At 40.7% G+C, this 25,791-nt stretch overlaps 1 protein-coding gene across 1 annotated transcript in view; it reads left to right on the forward strand.

Annotated features, from left to right (window-relative positions):
• Positions 1 to 907: 907 nt before the first annotated feature.
• The window catches only part of insyn1 (inhibitory synaptic factor 1), a gene marked incomplete at its 3' end in the record, with an annotated part of 38,481 nt that continues 13,597 nt past the window's right edge, over positions 908 to 25,791 (forward strand). The window contains exon 1 of the mRNA XM_079217189.1: positions 908 to 1,045. Within this exon, the coding sequence (XP_079073315.1) occupies positions 974 to 1,045 (72 nt within the window). The 5' untranslated portion in view covers positions 908 to 973. The remainder of the gene's footprint in view (positions 1,046 to 25,791) is intronic.

A 25,791-nucleotide genomic window follows, 5' to 3' on the forward strand; every position in this document is an offset into this window, starting at 1 on the left:
CCTTCCTCCCTTTCATGGACGAGAAATGAAGGACAACATCATTAAGTCCTCCTCTGCAAAGAAAATGGTTGTGAAGCAAAGTTTATTTTAATGTGTGTTTCTCCTCAAATTCTTTTTATTTTTCCTGGAGGGGGAAAACGCCACACAGCACAGAGGAATATCCCCTTTTTCCAAACAGGATATGTCCTTTCTCTCTTAAAAGACAGAAGCCCTCACTGAAGAACTATATTTAGAAAGCAAATCGTGTCCCCACTGGCCAACAATAATGTAGAACACGGTCATTTTGAAAAATTGAGCCACTGCTGGGAGTTCTATTTTTCTATCTACGTTGGATAGCTTTCTCGATAAAAAAGTGTTACTATGAACCCCTTTTTCTGCTTTTCTTTTGTATCTTAGCCTGCAATTATGTCACTGTGTTCACAAGTAAAAAAGGTTGTACAGGACAAGTGGAAGAGGGAGAAAGTCTATTCCCTGTATAGACAGGCGTTTTAAATAGCACCTCCTCGGGAACAATTTCAAACATACACACTGACACATGAGATGAGTTGGCTCAACACGATTATGTAAGAGTTCCATACCAGCTTTAGCCCATGCATTTTGTCTCTTCCTTTTCCATGGATATACAGCGTTTGACTTTTCCCATGCTCATTTTCTCTCCGTTTCTGGAAGCATCTACCAGAGGGCATGGATGTCAGAGTGTGACCCTGTGCCGAGTGTGCGAGCGAGGCAAGGTGTTTTTGCTGCCACGGTGCTTTTAAGATGTTGAGGTCTCCCTGCGTGGCCGGGCCCCCTGTTCGGATCAGTAGCACTGAGGCTCCTTGTAGCCAAAGACATGGACCCCGACTCGGCTCCCCCACGCCCTCAGCCTGTTGGCCACTGGCCCCACGTCACCCTGTAAAGGATGTCCCTCAGCAGAGCTCCGGCCCGGGACACCTCTGAGACCCCCAGCCCGAGAGAACGCATCCGCAGCCACATGAAGATGGTGATCGATCAGTTGGACGGCATTCTCAAGGAGCTCAAGGATGTGGCCAAGGAACTCCGGGAGGTGAGGTTCAGAAGCTTACACATATCAGGCTTCTGGGGGGGTGTTTAGAGAGGAGCAGGGGGAATGAAGAGACGGAGGTAAGGAGAGAATGTGGGTGTGCTTTTCAAGTAGGCTGCATTTAATGAATGTAAAATGATTTTTCGCAGCATGGAGATTTTGATTAAGATTTGAAAGTGATGAGATCTCACTTTCTTGTTTAGTAGCAGGAGGATTTTGTTGATTACAACCACAGCAAGGCTTTCTTCCTTTTCCAATCAAACAATTGCTTATCGCCAATTACAAATGTGGTGTCTTGTGGGAGGTACGGCAGATGTGAAGCGCTGTTGAAAAGCAGCAAAGCCGAGCTGAAAGGAAACACAGAGGCAAGCTTTGATAAGGTACAAGACTTAGCGCCGCAATAGTTATATAACCATTTTTTTAAGGATCAGCTGGATTCCTACTGTATTTTTGCAAATGCCATGGTAACACTGGGAGATTTGTGTGCGTGTGTGTGTACAGTACACAGTTTGAACAAGAAGCAGTATAGAGCGATACCATGTGTGTGCTCTTCCATGCCTCTCAAGTATATGGACGAAACAAACTTGTGCGATAGATGATAATCAGACGACATATGTACATGTGTCTGAGACTACAAAATGGCTCTCATCATCTTTTTAGGATCTTCCCCCTGCAGTGCAACGCTGTGAGCTCCTCCTGCAAAGCTCCTCCAAAGAGAGAGATAAAGGCAGATAGAGAGACAGAGACAAATGAAACCTGAGCAAACAGTTGTGTCTGACCCATCCCACATCCTCTGAGCACATCGCATGATTAACCTCCCACCTGCAACAGATCAGGCATGCAGAGGTTGTGTGTGTGTGTGTGTGTCCCAATGTGTTGAAGAAGCGAAACAGTGGATTTTAGCCCATGTAAAGGCCGAAAGGAGGAGGATTTTGAACAGCTGGGGTGAAGTTGCCATAGCTCACTCCATCTCCGCACAGATCCCCTATGCCCAGCCCCCCCCCCCCCCCACACACACACGCACAAGCTCCGTCTCACTCACCACGCTCTACTTTATGTACTTGCACAGTTGGAGGTGCAAGGGCACAGCTTACAGTGCACCTTCTCTCTGGTGAGTAGAAGCCGGCCTGCGCGCGAGCATGATTGATGATTATGGGACAACTGCAAGTGGAATAATGCTGGCTGGAGCTATTTATAAACAAAAATACGGCCAGTGCCTCTGCCAGCAACGAATACTACCATTCTTATCCCAGACACCATTAGAGAGGGCTCTGCATAGTGGCTCCCACATATTGAAATGGTTAAGGAATCATATTAGCTTCAGTGGCAGTCATAATGCTAGTATCAATATCCTGCAATTAACTGACCTTGCAAACGGAATCAAAGAGAGATGAAGAAACAAAATCAGTGTCGCGCTATCAGACGCATGGAAGCTTAATGTTCCATTAAATCTCTCATTCTTGGCCACATGAAAGGGGCACCATAATAGATAACAACTGTCATAATAAATAAATGATGAACTGCACATTTCAACTGAATGTAGTGAAATAAATAACCTCAGTGTGGGAGCAGTAATGACTGATTATCACCCACAAGGTCTTGTGTGGGAACTGTAGATGCTGCAGTGCTCTGAAGAGTTAATGATGACACTCCAAAGCATGTAGCTGCCCAACAGTTAAAAACATACTGGTCTGTTTTAATGCTTACTTCGCGATACTAAGTTCATAGTTCAAGATCACAAACCTACATTATCCCTGTGCCAATTGGGCAAAAGCTGAATTCAAAAAGTGGTTAAAACGTTTAATTGCAACACATCATTAGTAACACTGCAAAAGCGTCCGACTAACATTTTCTGATTGTCCATTGGCTCAAAGGTGAGTGCATTGCATGGCAGTCTTCATTTAGTCCATACCTCAAGCCAGGTTTCAGCCATCAAGTCTTTATGGCCTCACGCATTAACCATTAAAATAATGTATGTTCTGCAGATTTTCAGCACATTTTGAATGGTTTGCAAATAAACCAGTTTTTATCAAATAAATAGTCGAGCTCCAGAGGAATTTTAACGAGGCCTGAGGGGAATCTCACATCCCAAAAAGCAGGTCACACAAAAGAAAATGTGTTAACTTTTGTAAATTGATTTTGCTCAGCTTGGTTTGTGAGAAAGTCCTGGGCAGGGTAACAAGATGATGATACAAATGATCCCAAATTACTTGTAGTTTCTTCAGCCCAATGTGGTATTGGCTAACTGACATCAACAAGCAGCAATAAAGTTATTAGATACTGAAACAAGATACAAAGTAAAAGACAGGTTGAAAATAACCAGAACTGTTCTTTTAGAAAAACTTTCACATCCACTGATTCTAGTGGCTTGCTTTTCTCAAAAAGGCACAGCCTTCTTCAAAAAGGGTCCCCCCATTGATCTGCGAGACATCATTCGACATTTGGATTACTACAAACTAAGTGCAGTCTTATCAAACCTTGTGGTGAACCTACCATTACACTGTTATGTGTGGCATTTCAATATTTGCCTTGAATAATCTCATATTCTGCACGCTTTTTTTATTGAAATTTTAGCAAACATTAAGCAAAAGGCCATTTTGAGGGAGCCTGGAAATGACAGATCACTAATGTTAAATTAAAAAGCAATACCAAGAACATTTCTATTTAAGTACGGTTTGTGAGGCCTGTGCTTTTTTCAGTCAAATATTTCCAGAGTACAGGAGTTTTATCCCTCCTACCACTCTGGAAAACCACAAACGTGCAATACAATCTATTTAGTTCATTTGGCACTTTGGCTGAAGGGTTTTTAAAATCTACAGACGTTTAGCAACCCATGGCATGTTGTTACCTTCGTTTTATGAGCGTGATCTTTTAATTTAAAGAGGTAAAGCATAACAGTTGCTTGCCGATGCAACAGTTCAGCTTCAGTTCATGAATCTCCTTTACATGTCAAAGAAAACATGTAACGCAGAGCACACATAGTTTTCCAAGGTTGCTCCCCTCAGAAGCCCTTAAAGTCAAATGCAGCCCGTCTTACTTGTGAGATCCATTACATGCTTCACGACTGGTAAAATGAGAAGGATGAAAATTTAGTTATCATTTTAACCTTGGACTTTCTTCAGATCTGAGGATAAACAAGGGGAAAGAACGACACCAAAGAGAATGCAAAGTAACCTTTGAAATTTCAAATTTCGAGTTGTGCTTACATTGAATTTCACTCAAAAATAGGGCAACTTAGGAAATAACATGTTATTAGAAAGATGCAGACTGGTTATTAGAAAGATACACACTGGTGAATTGAAAGACTTTCATGAAGTGCAAAAAAACTGGTGGGGATACTGGGGAGAAGATGCCGTGGCATTGACTGGGGGGGGATTGGCAGTGCGCTTCATGTCTTTATATGCAACTAAATAGGAACGATGGACTGTTATTATGTGAATGTAGTTATTATGGAGAATCGAGCAGACGATGCTGCACGTCTGTGAACGGCTCGAGACAAATGAACACAGGAAAGGCAATCAGGACTCGTTGAATTAAAACTCCAAATGAGAGGAGTGAATGAATATAAGCTGGACAAAGAGCAATTATTAGTAGCAGAGTACAGCATGTCCAGGACACTGGCCTCTATCAGTCAGCCTCGCAGTAGTTGTCTGCACATGCTCATCACAATGCTGGAGACTGGCTTACTGTTTGGACTCAGCTGCAGGCCTTAAGACAGAGAAGGGAGGCCACAGGAAAACAGTACTGTCAGGTGGAAACTGCGTCCTCCAAATGTCAGCTTTTTAGGAATGAAGTTCCTGAGTAACAGCTTTATTAATGAGACTGGCCACCATGCAGTTTTAGAACTGTATAATGGATTTTTTAAAGTATTTGATGAATGTGTTTGATCTACCGGAAATGACCTGTGAGTTGCAGCAGCTGCAGGACTAGGAGCCTTTCAGGTTTTGCTTGTTTCTTGAACAAACATTGAACTTTGTGCTCGACTATCTTAGCCCACCACTAAATCCGTAGGAGCGCATCTCATTTAAAATTGCATGAAAGAAAAGGGGTGGTCTATTCAATTTCTATTCATCACCCAATGTCAACCGCATGATCTCATTGGCCTGGCTGTCAAATTAGGACGTTTGTGCTAAAATGGAGTACGTCAAAAGAAATGCTTTGTGAATGATTTGATCAGGAAGTGTACAGTGAAACACTCTTTCATGTAGAGGCATGTTTAAATGCTGCATTGTTAAAGGTTGGTGTGGAATACAAGCAGCTGGCCCCAGATCAGCAGTGTCTCCTTATCGAGACTGAAACCAGTTATGACACAGTCGCTTCTCTGCCGTGCTCAGAACTGAACCAAATCAGTTCCAAACCCAGAGGCAGCCCAAGGGAGACCAAAACCAAAATCAAATGGACCATTTTTTGTTTTCTTCTAAGGGGGCCATATCCTCTCCTCACTCTGTGTTTCCCCCTGCTGATGCTGCTGCTGAGCAGGGCAGGGAGCCCAAAACTGCCTAGCAAGAACATTTCAACATTTTGCCATGAGGGGGACTCCAGTAATCACTAGCACTTTCACTCAGGGAGTAGAACAATAAGGATGCTGGTAAACACACTCTCATGTCCATGAAATAGTTGATCCTACTACTAGGGATTATGCTGGGTAATGTTTAAGTGCATGGCAAATATATGGTAAGTAATACATTAGAGTAGAATATTTCCAAATTATCAGAGTAAGAAATTAGTAAGTAAGTAATTATATTGAGGATTTACAAATGTCAGATGTCTTCATAGATTGGATAAACTTTTACCACAATTTAAGTACATCTATCTTTATAGCCATAGACTTGGGGAAATATGAAGAAAACAAGTACATTTCACTAAGAAGTGCTCGTAATGTGCCTGTGCATGCTAAAGTAATTACATTGTAAATACAAACCCAGTTTAATTAAACAATTAATGAGTTTTTGTGGCTGAATACCACACAATCTTGGCAGGAGGTTGTGGTTTATTCTGTTTGTACAAATGGATGCCTTCAATCAGAAATTACAATCAGTCCCAAAGCTGTGTCGTGGTGGATAATTTCCCACAAAGCAACCATTTTGAATTGGCCACCAGTGATGTGGGTGTAGTGCCCAGTTGACCACAGCCCAGTGATCTCCATTAAAGATGGCCCAGTCTGTTCTCCACCAGAGAGTTCATTTACTTCAGATTGAGGCAGGGTTTGGCTCGGTCTCCGACCTGTGAACATGTCGACCAGCAGGCCAACAACACTCGGTGGCCAATGCTGATAACTTAACCACTCACAGAGGAAAGTACTCTTCCACCGTACATCCATGGGCCAAAGGGTTTCTTCTCATTAATAGCTATTTGAAAGAAATGAAAAGTACCTCCCTGCTGTGTCCGTCAATTTGTTCCTCCTTGTCTGACCTCTTTTGTGTGTGGAAATTACATTCCTAAATTAAGCTTGGTGACGAGCCTCCAGCAGAGTTCTCTTTGCTCAGGAAAACAACAAGAACAAGGTACCTCAAGCCCTATCTATTCTTTGCTGAACATAAAACACCCTGCCATCTCCACACCTGTGCTGCTGCCTTGAGCTGAGCTCCACATAAATGTGTCCATTCTTAGAATGAATCAGAGACTCAATTATTCCCAGGACTGAAGAAATACTGCTTCGGGATTTGAAGTGAAAACGTCAGATCATCTCTTGGTTGAACTAATTTAAAATTGACTCGGACATGGCCACAGTTATGATCATGTTTGGTTGTACGAAACCATCATGGTTGTACGACCCCCACTGATGTACAGATAATCTCGTATAAATACAGCCCATCACTGCTTTAATAAAAGGGAGAGGGTATTAAACTGCTTGTGCATTTAGCGGATGCTTTTACCAAGACTAGCTTGCAATGGCAGAAATATCAGAATGTAATTCCTAGATCTCCATTTTATAAATTAAGCGGTATTGAGCAAAATCAAAAGGAGGGAAGGGGACAGAGGTAAACAACGGGTTAAGACTTTAGCGGCATCTAACCTTGAGTGCTGTGGAGAGAATAAAGCAGCATCATGCAAAGCATTCCCCTGAGCCTCTTTTACCTAGCTCTGCTGTGGAGCTCCAGCTTCTTTAGGATGCAGGCCGAGCATATTGACTAGCCCATCATGCCTGTAAAACCCACCGGATTAGCTGGCCGTTTGAGCTCTGCCTCCCGTGCGAGCGCTGCACTCAGCATCGACTGTAATGAGGGCTTTAGGTTAGAACTCTGCTGAGGTAAACACTCCAAAAAATTGCACTCATCATGCTCATTGATTTTTATCAACTAACCCACCAAGCTACAGATAAAGCAGCGACACTTTGCCATGCATGTTTGTACTTTGGGATTCAGCCACGAAACCCTTTCGCTTGTCCCAAGGCAAGGATAGAGCTGAAGAGGATGAAAAGGGGAGTTAAAGATCGTGAAAGACAGAGAAAGGTGTCCAAGAGAGATGGGGAAAGAAAGAAAGAGAAAGAAGAAGGCTGGATGGAGATAATGGCTTTTCATAATGCACAGAATTGCGACAGACTGGGTGGAACAGCTTAGATCAATTGTTGCAATTGTGCTCATTTGTGGGCGTGTTTAGGATTGTTTTGGCCCATCTCTGTGCTGTGAATAAAACCAGTAGGCTGTAGTTAATGGTGTGAAAAATGGCATCCAACGAAGTGCACAAGCAGCCTCCAAGAATAGCTACATCACTTCATTGTGTCAAAGCATACTGTACGCAGAGGGACAGCTTGCTCTCCATTAGTTTGGCTCTTCTACCAGGTGTGGATACTAATGTTTACTAAGCGCACAGTTACATGTACGGAATAATGAGGGATACAAATGCATGTGAAGAAATGCTATATTTTCCTCAATTTTCATAGCCTGTGAAATTGCTCAGGGCAGCGTGGGCCAATCCACTAACCAGTGTAGCAGCTTAATCCAGCTACAATCTTTGGAAGTGTGTTATACTGAAGGATCATCAAGAGGCTTTTTTTCCTCCTTCCTTTTATTTTTAGCCGTAGTCGGTGATGCATCATAAATCAACCCAGTTTCCAATGAGATTGTTCAGTTTTAACCAGCAGAAATAGCTGAACTGGGCTGGGACACAAAGCAAGCATTCTCTGGCCTTAAAACATGTTTTAAAGGTTTATGCACTTATCATTTAACTCACAAGTGGGTTCTTAGTGTTATTATCATTCAACATGTATGATATTTGAACCATGGAATACTGATATTGTATCTGGCAGAAAAGTTGCAACATTAGATGTTAATGGTAGCTTTTGTGGGGGTGGTTCAATTAGTGTTTTTAGTCATTTGTCACTTTATTGTGGCAGCGCAATAAATTGTAATAAAAAGGAGACAAATATTTGTCGGTACTGTGTCATAATTAAATAATGCATATTATAAAATAACAAATAAGTGACTTCACTAAGAAACTATCTTGGGATAAATATAACTGATATGGAGGAACATTTAGCCTCAGTTGTAGCCTGCGTGTTTGTAGTTGGACACAGTGAAAGTGTTTCACTGTGTCCAACTTTGCAAATATTCAAATTAAAAATATATTCTGCCTCCAAAGTTTATTAAATGATGTGAGCTGCATTGCTGCTAAAGCACTGTTGCTATCAAACATGTCAACAGTATATGTCTTTGGGGATTTGAAAGGCATGATCGCATGATAGCTAAAAAATGTATACTTGCCTTTTCAAATATCTCACTTTGTTTTCTATGACAGAATTTGGCCTCTGAAAACCATTGTGCTGGCAAACGTACAATAATTATGTCAAATTCTGAGGAGAAATCACTGAAGAACTAGCATCTATACAATTGACTTTTGCATCCTTTACACAGCCACAAACTACCAATTTGCAACAGGTGCATAAAAAAAAAGAAAAAGAAATCTGATCTTTAAAAATGCCGACTGAACAGAACCCATATGCTTTCTGTTTCAACAACACCTTAATTAGTTTTATTTCAAGTCAGTAGTTGCGATGTCCAAATGTTCTAAAAGTTAGCACTTCCACAAGATAGCCAGAAAGTTGACAATTCTGAAGCATACTTTAGGCCAAAAGTTTAGTACTTTAGGCTCAAATGTACTTTGAGCCATTTTTCTCAAAAATTGGAATGGTTTGCATAGCCATACTATATTCAGATTATCCCCTCAACCACAAGGGCTATTTGAATAATTTCAAAAAGCTATAATATACAAAATACACTTGTGAGACTAGTTAAGAGGATCTTATAGCAGTACATGTGTTATTAGTTTATTGGTTGAGGATAGAATACTTGAAATAAAAAAGAAAAACAATTTAGAAAAAGAATAAAAATTCCAGGATCTGTTTTCTCTTTTTAATGATGCATATCATCGCTAGTTTATCACTATAACCTTGTTTTATAGTTTTATCACTATAAAATAGCACTATGTGTTAACAGTATCTCTGAAAAGTTTGACTTTGATTAAGTGAAGTTAAATATATTTAGTAATTCATTTAGTGCACATTTCGTGAACCGTACTTTTAGATTCACTGAGAGCTAAAATGCCCTAACTTTCTTCCTGGACCTTGGACACCTCTGGTTCCACAATAGAGGGGCTTAGCTTAAGCAGATGCACCAATACATACTAAACAAGGCCGTGTGGAATATCGTTTCATCCATAAGTAAGTCATATTTCAGCTTTGGGGCTGGAATGTGGTTGACATCTTGCTGAGTCTGACAAGGGATTTGGCGGTATTGGCGGATTCTGTAGTTCGTAAACTTTCCAGAAAGGTGCGCTAATCATGTGTGGCATCAAGCTAGGGATATAACTTGGGGATAACTTGGGGAGCGCTCTCGAGTTACTTTTGAGTCCTCTCGAGTCATATTTGCGTTAATATTTATGGTCGAATTGTGTTATAAACATGTAAAATAGACTCTTGTGAAGGCCAGGCTCTTGTAAGGCCAGGCTGTGGAGTTTGTTTTGCTATGTCACATTAGTGGCTCTGGTATTGATTCATGGGGACATGGAGAGTGAGGAAGAATGAAGAATTCAGCCCCCGTTTTCGGGAAAACAAACCTGCACACGCTCAAACTCCACACACGGACCTTGGCTCGGCTTCTTCTCATTGCAGTCCTGGTATCCAAAAAGTGGAGCGACAATGTCCTCCTTTAATCCAGGTTCTCATGGAAGGCATTGGATCAAATCTTAGGTCCACAAATGGATTTGAAGAAAGGCTGGCTTTGCGCAACCTGTTGGGGCCCTGTCTGGCTGTGTCATTTACGGCAGAACATTGTCTTTCTCACTCACTATTCATATTTGTGAATACATGTTTTCCAATTTCAATTAGGATAACTGCTTGGCAATAGTACGCTTTTAAAATACATTTTAATGACAATTGCAATGTTACTATTGAGGCTTTCAGTGGGTCTGAAGTGTCAATCAAACCCGTATTTTACACACTGCCTTCAACTAAAATAACCCATTTCCAGATAGTACTCGAAACTTCTCCAGTCAAAAAAATCCCTATTTGTATGGTTTTGCTGGCAGCCACTCACCGCATGTGTTTAATGCAATGTGTGATTGACACACTACAGCAGCGTACAACACATAAAGCCAGGATTGCCTGCCCGCACACAAGGTTAGACACAAAAATGTCTGTCTCAGCAGCTAATAGGTCTAACAGCACCAAAAACAGTTACAGTGCTGACAGAGTTTCCAGCTTTACTGTAAAAATTAGACTCAACTGAGAGTCCTGGCAAATAATGCAAGGATTAGTAAAGTTTGCATTAGTTTCTCTGTATGCAAGATCACAGAGTACTGAAGGGAATAATAGCCTAATACAGAAGTAACACACTTTGCAACAGGTCTTCAGAAATGCCAAAACATTAGATTCCGTGACTTGGATTTATTTCTAATCTACCTAATTAATGCCAACTAGAGAGAGATCCATTTAACATTTAAATGTCATTAATTACTTCACTATGTGAGGAGCCTGTCTGTCTGAATATCAAAGCAGGCTGTCTGAATTTGGCCCAGGGTGTCATCGTTAATCTGCATCGAGGACCTATTTTATTGAATTAATCAGATAATTTTGTTTTTCACTCATTATGCATGTGATAATTTGAATTCTACAACCGGTAATACTGGTACAGTCTAAAACAAATCTAACAACCTTCAAAAATGTAAGGGTTTTTGCTCTGGATATCTTTACCTTGCAGTCGCTTGCCATCTGGGCTCTGAAGAGCTGACGTATTATTCATCAAGAAAACAATGAATCCCTTTAACACTCATCATAGACATGTGTACTAAGTCTGTGAATCACAAAATGTGAACCTTCACATGGAATAGAGCCAGCTAAAACATAGTGGCACACAGCTGCATCAAGCCGTAATACCTGTTCATTCAGGGAGCCTCTTTGCATGCTGAGAGATGATTGCATAAATGAGGACTAGGAGACTGTGACCAATGAACGTAGGTTCCTACATTTCAGAGCTTCTGTGCACCATTTCTTTAATTGTTTTCCTCAGTGGCTAGTTGTCGGCTTACAAATTGGACTGGTGGTGCTGCAATTCATCAGGGTTGGCCATCTATCCAGTAGGTTGCAGGTGAATAAATTGTCCAAGTCAATGAGTTATATTTCCAGCAGAATTCAGCTTATAAGTGACCTTTATCATAATATTTGTACATGTTTCACCACTGTCGCTGTGATTCCCTGTAAAGGACACCACCTCGACAATCTCTGAGTCTATGATGTAAAACCCACAAAAGGAATTCCTGTTAAGCGTCTTTAAAGACAGCGCTCCATGTTTCTCCCCTCTCTTTCTCATGTTGCCTTGCACTGGCAGCTCACACTCTGCCCATGGTACGGCATGGATTGCTGCCACCACTGTCAATGTCAATAGCATGACAATGCGTCATCTAATGCAGGGCAGGGTTAGATGAAAGAGGCACAGCAGAGAGGACAGACCATGTCAACATACTGTTTGGGTGATTCATATTTGTTGTCAACCCGGAAGTCACTTGTGCAGCTGGTAGTTTATGGCCATGATGATGCAAAGTAGACGATACAGCAAGGTCGACAAGGTTGAAAATTATAATTAGACTTTTTGGTCTCCTGTTATTCTCAAGGATATTAACTTGGTATGGGATTGTAGGTTGACGTGGGCCGCGGCGGATCGTGTGCTGCAGATTTTGATAAGAAATAAAAATCCTAATTATGATTATGCAAAAAGCAGATTGGTATAAAATGAATTTACTGATGAATTTACTGATGAACGTGCATGAGAAAATTCCCAGGGTTAATAACCTTTTGGACTGTCTTTTTGTTTTCCAGCAATGCTTCAAACATTGTGACACTATATTTCTAAAATAAGGATATTTCTAAAATGATCTAGAGTTTGTATATACATTATATATACATAATATAATATATAAGCATTTACTGTGCAGTTTCTTTGATTCAAGGACCTTTTAGTAAAACTATTGAATATATGTGAGGATTTTTGGTTTCTGATGTGTAGGTTGTCCACGAGCTAACAGAACAAAGTAATCCGAATAACAATAATTCAACCACTAATTGTAACATTATAACAAGCCCACTCAAGTTGACTGCATGATTGATTTAATCAATTTAAGATAAGATCAACACAAAAAGGCATTTTAATGAAAGATCATTTCAGTGGAGGTCACCTTGACCCCGACCATTAAAGCTTGCAACTCTGTGTGGTCATACACATTGATTGAAATTCATACGGTTTCAATGGTCAATGAATACAGTGTAATAAACAATACAGTGTGAACCAAAAAATGTTTGAGTGACTAAGGGACAGCTAACCCCTAAATAAAATAAAAGAATTGTAGTGCTAATTTGTTTTGGATTGTTTTGGTGCGAGTCGCCTAGTTTTGGTAATATCAGCTCTGAAATGGATGGGTCTCTATATGGCACTTAGCTTGTGGAAACACTCCACAGCAATGTATCTGTCTAGAAATCATGACCCGGTTATTTAAAATAATATACTGCTCACAACTTGCACCTAAACAATCTAGATTGATATATAGCTGATAAATAGATGGAGAAAATAAATGCACTGGCACGACCACATCAATCATCATTTACAAACCATTCCGTGTGTATCTGTGGCTTGACCTAATTGACACCATGTTTTAACTAATTTAACTAATGTTTGACACCTTTTGGGCCTTTAGAGCCATTGACAGGGATTAAAAGGAGGAGGAGATGAAGCAGAGGTTGAGCCGCAATGATGACCTCCACGGTGTGTTATAAAGGTCGTAGCTGGAATTATAACTAAGAATCAGCTGTTCATGTTGGCGAAGCGGGCAGCTGGATGGAGTGGTTTGCCCGCAGTCAGGACTTTCAGAGTCAGGTGAGGGTGAAGACACTCAGGTCATCCATTGTTGGGTTTGTGGGGAGGCTTTTGTCAGCACAAAACAAATAGGACAAGGGCACAGCACAACAGCAGGGCTTCCGGTGTCCGACTCAGTCTGTACAGGTCTCTGTGCGCGTGGTGGGGAAATATTTAGAGGCAGAGAGAAGATGTGGAGAAGGAGGAAGATTTGGAGGCAGGGTGAAAGGGAAGGGGAGCGAGGAGGAGCCAAGGAGAGAGAGACCGAGAGAGACAGAGAGAGAGAAAAAAAAGGAATAAGGAAAGAGAGAGAGAGAGGGCTTATCTCTTGGCCTGCAGACAACAGTATTTTTTTCAGAGCTGGAGCTGTGTACAGAGGGAAGTGTGTTCCTCTATGGACTGTGTGAGCTAGAGGGTCAACAGTTCATCCCATATTTATATGACTGCAAGTCAGTCTCAGATGCACAACAATAAAAAAAAACTGGATCTAGCTATTTAACACTTTCATCTGTACTGGGAGCAGACAAGAACGGCTGCTATCTGCTGTTATTATTATTATTATTTTTAACTGATGCTGGAACTTCTTAGAGGGAAAAAGCCTTTTCTCTCTAAGAAGCATTGGATCCATCTGTCTTGCGTCACTATTGCTTTGCAGAGTCATTTGTAACAACCAAAAATAGCTTTGGTCCACATTTGGTCAATGACATTTGCTATGACCTAATAAATGGAGGCGATATTAAATGGGCTGGGAGTAACTAAAATGGTGGTGGCACACAAGGAACATCTTTAGGTCAAAAAAAGAAAGAAAAAACACTGTAAATACCTTTCAATTAACAATACACCAACTGGAGAGTTGATATATTATTATTTCAGTTGATCCAAAATGCCAGGGCAGATCGTCATTCAAAAATACAGTATAATCTAATATCAGTTAGGAAGACAAAAACATGTTTTTACGGGATGGATGGCTAAAGGTGCGGCTTACAAGGAATACACTATTTTCAATACTACATTTGTATTCAAATAGGTATTTGATTTAAAACCACGGGAGCATTTTTAGATATTTTTGGCAGCATTTATTGCAAGAAAATGTCTTACATTGCATACATAATGAAAAAACGTGTTCATCCCCCTGTGACTTTAAGGCATATACAACCCACTGTATAATATATATATATATATATATATATATATATATATATATATATGTATATATATATATATATTGTTTCAATAACTTTCATCAATAGATGATAAGAATTCTGCATAATTAATGCATATTATTATTTCATACTGTGTAAAAGTAACACAAATAAAAAACCTATATCCTCAACAAAAGGGTTTACCCCACCACGACCAAACGACTGACTGGTATGACTGGAACCTGCTATCATTCTAAAACTGATTAACATGTGATTATAATAAGGAGAAGCATGAGACAAACAACAACATCTAAGTTGATTATTTAAAACAGGACAATTATTATAACTGAGGGGTCTTTAAGAATAAACTAAATCAAAAGTAAAGTATCTTTAAAGTAAAACAAGTGGTCAAAAAATGGACTGCCGCTTTAAAGATCAGAACAAAACATGGACACAGACGACTGGGTAGGCGACATGTTAACTCTTTTGGGTGAATTATGTGCTGTGATACACAATGAAATTCCCAAATCAATTAAGAAAACTCTTGGCAAGCCTGTGAGCGATAGCCATATTTCCGCACATTTTCTATGTAAATGAAAACCCGAAATTAATTTCCCTACTTATCACACCACTTTGCGAAGATCAATGCACCCTCTCCTTCTGCTTGGGAGCAAGACCCACCGTGCTTTGTATCCACAGCTAAGTTGCCATCACGATGCCCCCCTTTGATTCTTCCAAAAAAGGATCTCATCCTCGCAGAGCTTCATTTCTTAGTTGCCGCTGTTCCTACTTATTGTTTCAGAACATCAGACAAAGCGATGAATTGAAGCTTAATAACTAAAGATAAACCTCTTTTGACATTATGTGCTACTTTTTTTGTCATTGAAGTGCAGAAAAATAGCATGCTCTTCAGGGGCGTTGTGTGTCTCTCTCGAATAGAACGAAAGTGAGACATGCAAGGGATCATTTTTGAACACAAGTTGTCTTAATTGGTTATAATGTAGAGCTAGTGTTTCCCATTACTGACATGCTTTGACTCTTGTTTAACCAGTATATTTTGTATTAATATTGTAAGTTGTATTGCCTCAATTCTGGAGCTAAATCTCTTGGTTCTTTTTCCATTTGTTTGCGCATACAAACTTATGGTACTAAAGAAATGTGATCTGCCGTGGTTGCAGTCTGAGTAGTACATTTAAACTTGCTATTATGCACCAAACATAAAAAGGGGCAAACAAAGTTAGATAAATATGTAGTTTTGTGTGATACATTATTGATTCCTGATCCTGAGACACCAGTAAATATCCCTGAGGAAAAAAAGCAAATTGTGTTGCTTGAACTTCGAGCGTATCAAAACATAGCCGTATCTGTGATTCTGCACACCAATATGTGGTGCAACCAAGTCTTACATCTTTGAACAAACAAATAATGTTTGAGCACTGCAACGTCAACCGTTTTGCACTCTAATGAGGTGTGTAGGGGTAAATCTGCATACCACCAAATCATCTTAGAATGACAAAGGCTCTGGGTTCTAACACTTCTGATTCATGAAATTCCTAAATTGGATTTAAATTTCTATCCAGGAACATGCTTGTCCTTTATCTTCAACTGACAAATAAAAAAAGCAACAGATAAATTCAACCTGATGTTGATAACTGGAAGAAAGAGACGGCAAACAATTGGAGGTTGCCTTGGATATCATCTCTTTGAGGGCCACGGAGCCATTAAAAGGCAAAAACAAACTTCATGGAAGGAAGGAAAAAGCAACGATGGCACGGCTAACAACATCGTCACTCAGCCCACACACCCACTTCTTACCCTCATTTTGCACCGCATTGTCAAAATAACTGCCAGCAATGTTTCATGCTTCTGAACTGCTGGAAATGTTGGACTTTGTGGGAGGTACTGTGTGCTCGCAATATTAAGGGCCATAAAGAAAGAAACAATCTAGCATAGCAGTTCAATTTAGAAATATCATTTATTTGATGAAAAGTGCAGCACAGAAAGCCTGAGCAACTCGTAACAGTGAGACTCCATTTTGAAGCAGTGGAGAATGTTTCTGACGACAAACCTGCTTTAAACTTTTGTGACAGCCAGTGGCTGTATTTTCCATCCATTTTATACTTTATTGGATTTCCTTCCTTTATCTGCTATTGCTGTATTTAGTGTTGATGATTTCCAATGGGAGAGGAAAAATAGGCCATCGGATTCTCTTAATTCACCACACACACTGCCCCTGTCATTTAATTGATAGATGCATGCCCTTTCTTTTTATACTATCCCGCTCCACAAAGCTATCCATTTATTGCCACTTTCATTACTTGGAGCGGAACGGTGAGTTTTTGAGATCAGTTCTGGGTATCTGGAGGCTAATGAATTGGATAGACTGCAGTGATTGCAAGAGCATCTGCCTTCGACATCGGAGGACACTTATTAACATGTTCAGAGTGACAATAGAGAGACGAGGAACTAAAAGCTACTGTGGCCAACTGGTAATAGTATCGCTACAGATGGAGGCATCTTAGTATCAACTCTGCATTTAAGTGCTTTTAAAGATACAGGTTTGTTCCCATGTCTACTCATACTTCAAACTACTGATTAAAATGCCTTCCGAATGCCATGCAAATTGAGAGAGCAAGTATCATGATATCATCTCTGAGCTAGAGTAGTACAGTAACCCCCCAGCAGAATTGTGGCCAGAGGCAAACAAAAAAACAAGCATTGGTCCTCCAGCTAGTATAGAAGCAGTTCATGTCTGGTCAGTTGAGTCCAGTTCCTTATTCTGTATTGGTTAAACTTATCCTACACTGCAGATAGAATACTAATCAGGCCAGTACGAAGCCAAAGAGAGAGCTGCAAGAGACTCGACTCCTGTGTTCCCCCTCCATTTATACTGCATTAAAGCGTTCAGGCTTTCAGGACACTGTACTGCTGAAGTAACCCTAGCCATAACTTGAACTGTAGTCCAGCAATGTATTGACTACATCTCACACAATTATGAGCACCTTTTGAAACACCCAAGGCATTTTAGTGAAACATTAATGCCACTTAATGGGATGCCAATTTTCACTACTGGACTATTCAAATAATGTGTGACCATTAAATAGATATGTCATATGCATTTTGATGGGTTCTATCAGAGATGCTGCAAACACTACCCAATAATTGTTGTCCTGCTCACATAATCTGATTTATTCACATTTTGCATTAGAGAGTGAACACTTTTGACGCCCAATCAGTCATTTGTTTGACTCTATAAATTATGAAGTAGGTACAGCATATGCACATACATAATTCATGAGTTAGAGATGGAAAATCAGCACTTTGTGCATTTCTCAATCGATCATATTTCATAAAATAGGCTGCTTTATTGCAATATTTACAAACATTGCTGATGTAGACAAACTCAGGACTAAAAACCCTGAATTTGGCAACGTACAAAACCCTGAATTTGGGGTTCAGTGTCTTGCGCAAGGACACTTGGGCTTGGACTGGAGGAACCGTCAATCTTCTGATTGGAAAACGACTCCATGATTTAATGACTCTTATATTCAAGGACTTGTCAATCAAATATAGCATGAAATATACATTAACACATGGCTAATTCATGCTCAATTAAGTGCATGCATGGAAGCTGGCTACTTATGAGCGAGCATGTCCGTTTTTACTGCTCGTTTCTGACCAACATTTCTGTTCAACATCCATTACACAGCTCGACTGCACAGATTACAGAAAAAGGTTACAGTAACATTTGTTGGTGACCGAGTACACCAACCGCCATCTTGCTCCCTCGCTCCTTTTTTATTCTGGAAATGGGAGCAGATGCCAAATGAAACCACTAAGCAGCGCAGCACTGAATTAAGAAATAGCTGTAACCGGGACACACTGGATGAATATGTAGAGCAATGTACATATTTTAGCATGCCATTTCAGGTCATTCCAGGTCAAAGCCTGTGGCTGCACTGATTTAAATTTGGGTTTGAGGCCATGTGGTTAAGTGTATAGTATGGTAGTGCAAAGTAAGTACTGTTGATAACATGTGGTTAGATGGGGTACGGGTTATCACAGGGCATGGTCTCCGGCTCCTGCTGTCTCTTTCTTCCTCTTTTTTTATAATGCTCTCTTAGGCCCCTGAGTCAATAGACTCAGGGGCCTTATTCTCCACTCTCGAGTCCAAAGTCAGGGGGCCAGGGAGACGGTGCCCACGTGTCAGCACTACATTTGCTTTGGCCTTGAAGACAGACAAAGAATGTTTAGGAAGGTTAGAATAAGGGCGAGATGAAGGTGCTAAAGACAGAAAAAGAGGGAGATTCATGGTGCTTCATCATCTCCCGTGACAACTGCACACAAGGGGAAGCAAAGTACATGTCCACTTACAATCTGCAACCTTATCCAGCCGGCTGCCAGCTAGCGGTCACCTCGCAGACGTCTGGCCAAGCCCATCTATTAACCCAGAACAGCTGGCCACTTTCCAGCTTGAACGACTGCGCTTTTAATTGTGGCCGTGTTGTGGAGGAGGAGGCTTTGCTACAATTACATTTAAATTGTGATCATTACCGATGAATCTCACCTCAGAGGATCACTGCTCAAGAGCAGTATGACTAATATCTGTAGTCATGCTGACAGACAGACCACCTGCAATTGTTAAAATGTAATATTGTTTTTAAAAAAATAAACAAATAAATAACTTTAATAACCTTGACCGCCCCAACCTTTCTACACATATACCTCAACTGCTAAATCCTGTCGATGCTGCAGAATACACCGGCATCTACATAATACAGCAAAACTAATTTCCCTGTCTCCTGCTGTTCTTGAGTCCTGAGAAGATAAAAATATTCATTGCTGTTGTCCTGAATGCAGCATAATCATCTAGGATTTATGCTTCTAGCTTGTATCAAATTAATTGTGCATGGAGTGAGGAGGGTCGAGAGACTCTTTGAAATGAATTTTACCATTTCATCACACAATTGCACAAAGTAAAATTATATTCCATTTTCATCTTTTTCATCCCAGCAAAATCCACACGGCTGCTGCCTCCACGAGAGTGGTGAATGCAGAGCACAGATACGGTGCAGCATTACGCGTTAGCTAATTTCCAGGCTTGTCAGCATGGTGCGGAGAGAGGATGGTACGCATGGCATTTACATTGAAATGGTTATGCAAGCCAACATGAAGAGACTACTGCTTTAGGATTATCCCACAGCCTTGACTTCTTTTGGTGCAGTGGTTATGCCTAAACACTTAATTCGGAAGGTGAAACTTGACAGGAATTAATAATGAATGTCTTCCCCTTTTAAGAGTTAGACAGTAAAAATTCGACAAACTAAGAAATTTAATAACAGTCAAAGACTAAAAATAAAATGTGGACACAGCATCAGTGATCAAAGGATGTAGTGGAGCCTCGAGTGCGGTTTATCAATATCGCGACTCTTGATGGGGTTATAAAATCTAAATGTAAGTGCTCCTGAGATGTGTTGAGCAAGTTGGGGTTTTCTTATCGTCTTCGATGCCATCTCATTTGTTTTAGCAACAATTTATAGAATAAAAGAACTGCATCATAAGGGATTGCAATAATGGTTTCAACATTCATTTATGGTGCTGATCACGTGACCAAATACTGTTTTGATACCATGCATTACATATTACTTTCAGTTGCATTCATTTATCTTCATATAGATAGAATTTATGTCTCAATTAAATGACTTGGGTTCAGTGTGATGGAGCCAATGGTGATTTGATTCATCTCTGGAGCACTATTACTATAGCTGATGATGTCTTAACACAGTTCATAAGTTTGAATATGTGAGTCAAATAACTCATTGCTTTGGCATTATAATAGCTGTTCAACCCTAATCGTAAGGATGAGGTTTCATAAGCATTCCTGATCTTCACATTGGCGCTGTTCTGCATAAGTATAGTTTTCTATTATTGGCCGAGAGTAGACCTACATTTGAGGAGCTACATATTCAATAGGTTTCTCAAATGTATTGGAGAGGAAAAGGCGTAAAAGGCATAACCTACTCATAATAATAGCCATTGCTTCCCTCTTCTTGATTAAAACAAATAATCTGCAAGCCTCAAATTTTTAAATATGTATTTGCAGAAGGGATATCAAGCAAGAGGCTCTGGATTGGTGTCAACAGTCCAAGTAGAGATACACCTGTTGCAATATTCTAATTGACAGCAAGACGCCAGAAAAAACATCTTTTTAACCATCGTCCTGGAACCATCCTGAAAAATGAATTTCAACATTCCCAAAGTCAGTGAAAACTGTGTAGAACATTCTAAATGTTATCCTTTTACTTGCTAAAACCCACAATTCAAATTTATATGAAATGAATGATTGCATTTTCACTATTGTTATATATTTTATATTGCTGTAAAAACATCTCCTTATAACGACTGCATTTATTAAAAGTTCTCGCCAAAAACTAAAATGTACAAAATTACATTTGAACACATCATGCTAGCCTTATATTTGACCTTCACCCAATACATAAATAGTTATTCCAACACGGCTTACTTTGGACTTAACTTGTGAGCTTTGTGCCTTCCTCACTCACCGACAAGTGTGTTACGTAACTGTATGTGCAGCTCTGTGCCGACGTAAAACTAAAATGTGGTGGCGGCACAGGACAGTCCATGGAAAACCATCTGGTTTTGTTCAGTAGCCCATTGATTGGTGCATCTCCCCATTCAAGTCCTCCAAATAGAACTACAAAAATCACTTTCCACCAGAACAACATTCTTAAGTGTACTCTGATCGACAGGATGATTGTGTTTGTCAGTGCCTTCAAAACTGTTAAAATAAGTACATCAATAAAATGATGAACACAAATTTAGTTGAGGTCAAAAAAGTAGTGTTAAGGTTAGAACAACATCATGGTTTGGGTTTAAATTATTAATCTTGTTAAGGTGACAGAACCCTTTTTCTTAAGGTAATAATAATAGCAGTGTGGTTAAGGTTCCATAAAAATCATGGTTGAACGAAAGCCATGTTAATTGGCCGTAGGATATGGGAAACAACAGCACTCTCCCATGTTAAAGTCCAAAAATGTTTGACCCATATATCCCCCCTCCCTCCTCCCGCCAAGGACTTTGTCACTCTATAATATCTTCACCTGACTTCAATCACTTCAACTTTTGTCAGTTGAACGTTAACATAATCTTGTTTAGGGGTATTTGCTGAAATGCCTCACTCTGCAGTTTCAGTTCAGTTCCGCATCTCAGGCTTACTGGAAAAGCAATGGGAGATGGACTTGCATTTATATAGCTCCTTTCCAGTCTTCCGACCACAGAATGAGGGGTAAAGGTTCAAACTATTCGGATTTGCTGTTCATCTTTGAAATTGTCATGACTGCTGTGACTATCTCAGAGACGTGCACTATATTGAGCGAAGAACAAAGGTCAAGAGATATCATGATGTCATGTGAAAGTCATGCTGAGACAACGTAGAGCCAGTGCCACAACAGCAGCGCCCTATGCTAAGAAGAATGACCAAGTCTTCATAAAGGATTGGATGGTGCAGAAATGAAAGAGAGGAAATAGAAGACTGTGTCACATTCACAAGCCCTGGAAAAGGGAGGGGTTGACAGTAAACCCTGTAAATCCATTTGGTTTTTCAGACATGGAAGGAGAACGGAACTGACAATAGCTTGAGGGGCCAGTGCTCCACGGAGGGAATACCAGAGCGGAGGAGAGGAAAAATAAATAAAGAATGTGTCACCTAGTGGGAGGAGGCACCGAGGCAGGATCTGTCAGAACTCTGCTGCTGTCTGCAGATTAGATCTGGGGCTATTTAAAGAGGGAGCGCACGCCAAAGCCCCCGACGCCAGTGTCCACACTACATCCGCCGCCTCTCTGACATCATTGGCAGCCATCACCTTGTGACAAAAAATAAATTAACATGAAGCACAAATGATGGCTACAAAGTGGGTGGGGGCTAGGGACTGACCTGATCACGTCACACATTCTCTGCATCCGTGTAGATTCGGCGCATGAAAGCCAAGGTCACACGAGAAGGAATATGTCTGATGATGTCAGAGATGCAGTCAGAGCAGCGGTACACATTTTTAAGTGTTATTGGTATCCTATAAATAAAACTCTCTAACCCTGAGGTTAGACCTACAAGCTGCCATCAGAATAATCAAGTTTTCCCATTAGGATCAAAATAGTATGAGCCCGCCTAGCAGTCAACCTGATCTGGCGTGTGCTGTATGTATCTGTTGCGTGTGTATGACAGTGTGTTGTTGTTTGAGAGGGAAAAAAGAGCTAGTGATTGATGCATGTTTGCGTGGGTGCATGAGTATCTGCCAGAAGATAAGATTGATTATGTGTACAGGAGTGTGTGTGTGTGTTTATATATACTGTAGTTTTGTGGGTGCCTACTGTGGGTGTGTATTCAACCGTGAATGCACGTCACGAGTGTGTTTTCTGTCCTCCCACAGTAGATTGATTAGATAGAATGCTGTTGGCGAGGCCCCACTATGTGTTTGGTCACATCACTCTGACTGCCGATGATGTTTCTCTTCACAAATAAAGCAACATTAGCTCAGTCATGTTTGCCTCCCAAACATGAGCCAAGGATGATTAAGCGTTGTGCACAACCAAACTGCAAGGCCCCATTTACCCCGTGATACCTTCTCCCTTCCCTGCTCCCTTGTGCTCTTGCACTCCTGTCTCACTCTCTTCCTCCAGGCTGCAGCAGACTGACTCTATGCAACAGACTGAGTCATTCTCAGCCAGTCAGTTATCTCTCCATCCAGCGCTTAGATTTCACCACCCCTTTTGTTGTCGTCAATCAAAGCTCAGTTGCCAAAGAGAAAGGGAGAAACCCTGAAAGGTGTCAAAACAGCGGCGAACCAAGGACTTTGACTTGTACGTTGCCGCCACATCTTCGCACGGACACAGTGCATGGATTATTAATGCGGCCCCTTTTCAAATGTTTCCAAGAACCTTGTAGAACGGTGTGTGAAAAGCGAGGGGCTTGCGTCAGAAGGTGCCATGGCAAACAGTAGTTATTGCATCATGCAGACTTGCAAACAGCCACTACATTTGGTTTGGAGGAAGTGATTTGCTGGCAGGCTGAGCATATAGGGGAGAGGGTCACAGAGAACTGCAGGTGAAAACAAAGAAGCGAGGGAAGCTCAGTCGCACAGATCCTCACAAATGTCCCCCACAGATGGCTCGACGAAGCGTCCGTACTATAACTCTACCTGCTAATTACACGCTGTGCCTGACTTCACACTTTCTCTTCCCTACACATGCCAACTGTATTGAAAAGATGAATATGCTTTACATGGAGCTGTACATCTCCATTCTTTACTCCTGACAATTTGTGTCAACAGCACAGTACAATGGGCCCACTGTTTATGGACTGGCAATTTATAGAGTGAAAACAGGAGATGAGGAAAAATTGCCTATCCTGTCCTTCACCTTCACTACATTGCTTATTTGTCTGTGGTAATTGGCCCTTTTAATGTTTCTGGAGAACGCAGGTAGAGAACCCCACTGTGTTATGCATTTTCTAACAAGACAGCAGAGCAGAATGTAGGAGACGGGAGGAACTCTGATGGATGGATGATTCATTTCACAATGAACTACATTCTCAGTCAGCCACCGTGGACTTGCCATTTACATCTAGATTCATCCATTCTGGAGTTGCACATATTTTCCCGTCACTGGGCAGACATTTGACAACTGGCTTTTTTACTGTCCAGGCCCTGGTTAAGACTAGTGCGTAAGGCAGTATAAAACAAGCAATCCAAGGTGTTTTGAGAAAGTGTGGGTCACCACAATCGAGAGGTCCTTGAGCATGCAGTCATACCCGAGTATCCAACATATTATGCTTGCTGAAGCAGAAAGTGACATTAGCCGTGGACAGACCCAGAGGTGCACACTCACTTACTCGCTACAAATCCCATGATCTTCCTGGCAAAGATAATGAGTCCAGAAAGTAGCAGAACATACTAAAAATGCACTGAAATATAGCTGAGAGAATTTCTTTCTCTCCCTTTGGTGAGATTTGTTTACCAGGCTTCTCTTGCTGGAAGGGCTTATGTGAGAGAGGTAGCGCTTCTCCACACACCAACTCTGCAACCTATAATTATCAATACACACACACACACACACACACACCTACGCACGCACACATGCACGCAGGCAAACATTAGAACACAAATCAAGAGAATTGTTGTGACGACAATTTGCTGTGGTACTGCAATGCACATGTATTCTCTGCAGATTTCAGGGAAGAAATCAATATGTTTTTGAGGTTATGACTAATATTTCAATATGTAATTACAGGAGCTGATCCATGCACATGGACTAATTGTTCTCACTATGAGATAGCTGATGAAATCCATGCAAAAAAAGAGAAAGAGAGAGGCAGTTGCAGCTTCTTAATAGGAAGCCGTGCCAGCACATCTGGATTTTGATGACTCATTTCACATTCAAAGGCTATATTTTATTTTGGAAGTTCACTCTTGCTGCGAGAGGATAAAACCTTGGATTGAGCATGAATGGAAAGAGGATATGTTAAACGAACAAATAAAAATGGGAGAATGTGTGTTTCGATGCAGGAGAACATCTATTAGTGAGGCAGTATTTAGTCCTTGCTTGCTTAGGTGTAATTACATGTGACATTTTAGCACTGCAATCAAAGTAGTTTATTGCTGTGAGGGTTCTTATAGCATTCAAAATACAGTCACTGTGGACCTTATCAAAATGCAGCAAATGCCTGACTCGCTTGCAAGTGCACGTTCTCTCAATATCAATCCCTCACTGGGAAATGCTTGTTCAATAACATAATACCAATGATCCAAATTCATCCTACTCCCCTCAGAGATGAGACACTAATTGCTTTATTGATAAGTCTTATAGCCCACCAATGGTTGATGGCTGACATCTCACATCATCACAAATTCTGCTGGTATCACCCTGCAATACAAAAAGATTAGATCACACCTAGTAGCCTCACCTTCATTCGATTTCATAGTTCATCTTACTAACTCAAACATAGCCACGCTGAAAATAAGCAAAGAATTCAGATAATGACAAAGAAGGTCATTGCCGGCCTGTAAGGTCTGGCAAGGAGCCGGCTGATTGTTCATTTATATTGTTAGCGACAGCAGACTGTTATGAAGATGTTATCCACACATTACTGGGAGATGTCTTTGACATCTGTCACCCTGATGATTGATTTCCTGAAGGAGATTCTTCAGTTTGCGATATTTTGGTTGCTGTTTTACAAGATGCAATGTGTGGG

This window comes from Taurulus bubalis (assembly GCF_910589615.1).
Source record: "Taurulus bubalis genome assembly, chromosome: 4".
Classification (NCBI taxonomy): Eukaryota; Metazoa; Chordata; class Actinopteri; order Perciformes; family Cottidae; genus Taurulus; species Taurulus bubalis.